Source organism: Anopheles nili, chromosome 2 (assembly GCF_943737925.1).
Source record: "Anopheles nili chromosome 2, idAnoNiliSN_F5_01, whole genome shotgun sequence".
NCBI lineage: Eukaryota > Metazoa > Arthropoda > Insecta > Diptera > Culicidae > Anopheles > Anopheles nili.
Genome location: NC_071291.1, coordinates 74,472,651 through 74,475,709, shown reverse-complemented (window position 1 = coordinate 74,475,709; position 3,059 = coordinate 74,472,651). Strand labels below are relative to the sequence as shown.

Sequence of the window (3,059 nt, the reverse complement as noted above, 5' to 3'; positions counted from 1 at the left end):
GGCTTTAGTGTGCCGTGTACGTATCTAAGTATTGCCATCTGCTGATACTATCTGCTACCCTTACAAGCACACACATACACATCTAGAGGCACACGTACATGCACATACACACCCACACATCCACATATCAGCGCTAGTCAACTAGCTATGGAAAGGTGGAAGCTATCGACGCCCGGGGGTAAAGAAGAGACCCCCTTAGTTCCCTACTAATTGGAAGTACTAATACGCTAACATTATGAGCGCTCTAACATTTAGCCTCCTCCCCCATTGGCGGGGGGTGGTTCAACAATAACCGAAATCGCCCGGAAGATGGCGCCAAAAGAAAACTCTTCCTTAAAGCTCTACATCCTATGGATTCCTATGGTCGCTTCCTGCTAGAGAAATGCTAGACAGCGGAGAGTACCTTAATGCTAAATCGGTGGTTCGGTGACGGTTGTGGGTTATCTATCTTATTCTTTCTCGCTTTCGATAGAGTTCGATTGGCGGAAGCATTCGTACTTTGGCTGTTGCACGTGGCAGGTGTTGTGTTTCATTTTTTTCCCCCGCTTTGGCTTTGAGAATTGGCTTTGGCTCGTGCGCACGTCCACGCACGATTGTTGCATTCATCCGCCCCCAGATGCCGGCTGAGCAGCGATGATCAGCCCGAAATGACATTCCGCCGTCAGCGTGCACGTTATTGCATTCCATGGCGGGTTCGCCGGTTCCGGGTATTGGGTGAAAAAAGGTATGAAGGTCTTTCGCAGGCACTTTCGAGCGTACATAAGCGTGTCCTAGAGGCAGCTGGCTGATGGAAGAAGGATACCTCGGAGAGGAGAGTGCGGAAGTAGCAGATGTGCGTGATTTGCTATTGATTTAATATGCCGTTCGTTGCCGGTTCACGGGAAAGCTTTCGAAATGGTTGCCCTCCTCCAGGACGAGCAGCATTTTCTCGAAGGATTCCACCGCGGATGAGGCTTGCTTCCGTTCGATTCACATTACCAGGCAGTCGTCGCATTCGCCCTGAGCGTCATCTTCGCAGTCACACATCCCGCAATCACCGCCCGACTCCTCGTACGCGCAGCAGGAACAGCACTCCTCTTCCGCCTGCTCGATTGTCACTTCCTGCGTGGAGAGCTAAAAGCAAAACGGAATGATGAGCGGATGGCTGGAAAACTCCCGCTAGCGGCTCACTTACCGGTTCGCTGCTAATCACGCCTTCCGCGTTCGAGGTCACGCTGGACGAAGCACCCGGGAAGAGCATTTCCGGTGGAAACAGATACGTATCATAGTAGTAATGGCTGTGGGTGACCTTGATGTGTTGTTTCAGCTTGTCCTGGGACTCGATGGGCATATCACAGAGTGGACACTTGAAGCTCGTTGGTGCACCACGGTCGGTCGGATTCATTGTGCTTGCCGTACACCGCATGTCCACCCTGCTGGCGGCACTGGAACGACTGCCGGAGGGCCTGCCCTCCAGTATTAAAACAAACAAAAAACCCGTGTCTCCGAATTCACAGTTAACGCCGTCGGTCGAGATGCATGGCTCGTGGTAGTACGGTTTTGGTTCACGTTCGCGGGAACACTGCCGCAGGATCGCGCGAGTGTACCAACGTCACCTTCACCTGTGGTTCCGACCGGATGTGAGGGTCCTTAAGCAGGTTAAAATTGTTCAAAAATATGTTAACATCGTTTCGGCCGTGGTGCGCGTGAAGGTAGACTTTGTGCACTGACATTTTTCGCTTCACCCGTTCCATATGCGCCTTGGCAGACGCAACCCGCATGACAGCCGCGAATGGCAGCTTCCCATTCTCACGTGTAGATGGCGCGGTAGTGTTCCACGTACAGTATTCCACCAAACGATAGCAACTACTTAAAGATTTCGGGTCAATAATGATCTATATAATAGGTAAATTAAGCCCTAAAGCCCATTAATAATAAGCTTCTAATTAAAACAATCAATCAACGCAATGAATGGATAGAATCTAGCCCCTACTGCATGGTTGCTTTGGGTAAATGAAACTAAAATAGCGGGTTCGGATACTGCAAAATAATTACGTTGTATTTTAGGAGCTATTCTCTGTTACATTAATCTTAACCCCATGAACATTGTTTCGTGTTTATACAACACACGTTTAAAAATTACTGAACACAATGGAGAGAAGTAAGAGGAGTGGTTGTTGGCAGGTATTCGATTCGATAGTGCGAACGATAAGCAACTTCGTCGTCGATCGCCAACCCTATGTACTGCGTTTCTACTCAATTAAACTACTATATGGCAGCACGTTGCACTTTGCAGCATAAACATACGCACAAAAACACTCGCACATTGGTGTGTTCAAGGATTCGGCTGCACATATCACGTGGCGTTGAACGAACGATCGTTGGCGATCATTTGTGCGTCTTCTCACATTATGGAGCATAAATCGGAACAATCCCCACAGTCACAGCAATCTCCACACCCACAACAACCCCCACAGTCGCAACAATCTTCGCAATCGAAACAATCGCATTCATCACCGCAACAAAATCCGTCTGCCTCGCCATCAACATCTACACCGTCGGTCACTGACTGCAAATCAACAAGAGAGAGAGAGAGAGAGAGAGAGAGAGAAGCAGAAAAGAGAATTATAAAAACTGGAGCAAGGATGCACTGATGCTGGCTAGTCGAAGGACACGAGAACAAGAGACCGTAGTAACCGGAACGGCAGGCTGACTGATGACGGCCGTGGTCGTGCCAATCGTAGCGAGGTCGTTCAGTAACGCCGGCACAACAAGATAAGTATCGTAGTAGTACGCGGTATGCTGCTCTTCCAAATGGCTCGCTAGTGCGTCCTTGTCGTCGAAACAATCCTCGCACAGTGGGCACTTAAAATTCGCTTCCATGGTTCGTGTGAGGACAACAAAAACCACCCAAAAACCCTACACACAAACGCACCATCCAACGAAACGCACGTGTGTCTCTCAGCGGCGTAAACAGCGTCTGACGATGGAATCGATTAAAACGCGAGAAAACGGACCCCCAGCATGGTGCCGATGGAACAGGCGTGAACCAACACCAACCAACATCGAGGGTCGAACGA

The 3,059-nt window shown here is 49.6% G+C and overlaps 1 protein-coding gene across 1 annotated transcript; it reads right to left on the bottom strand.

The window, feature by feature from the left end:
• Positions 1-969: 969 nt before the first annotated feature.
• Positions 970-1,384, bottom strand: LOC128730156 (uncharacterized). The gene is made up of 2 exons (XM_053823189.1): positions 1,175-1,384; positions 970-1,113 (listed from the first exon to the last, which is right to left on the bottom strand). Exons 1-2 carry the CDS (start codon positions 1,382-1,384, stop codon positions 970-972), a joined length of 354 nt encoding a protein of 117 aa, XP_053679164.1.
• Between the last annotated feature and the right edge of the window lie 1,675 nt (positions 1,385-3,059).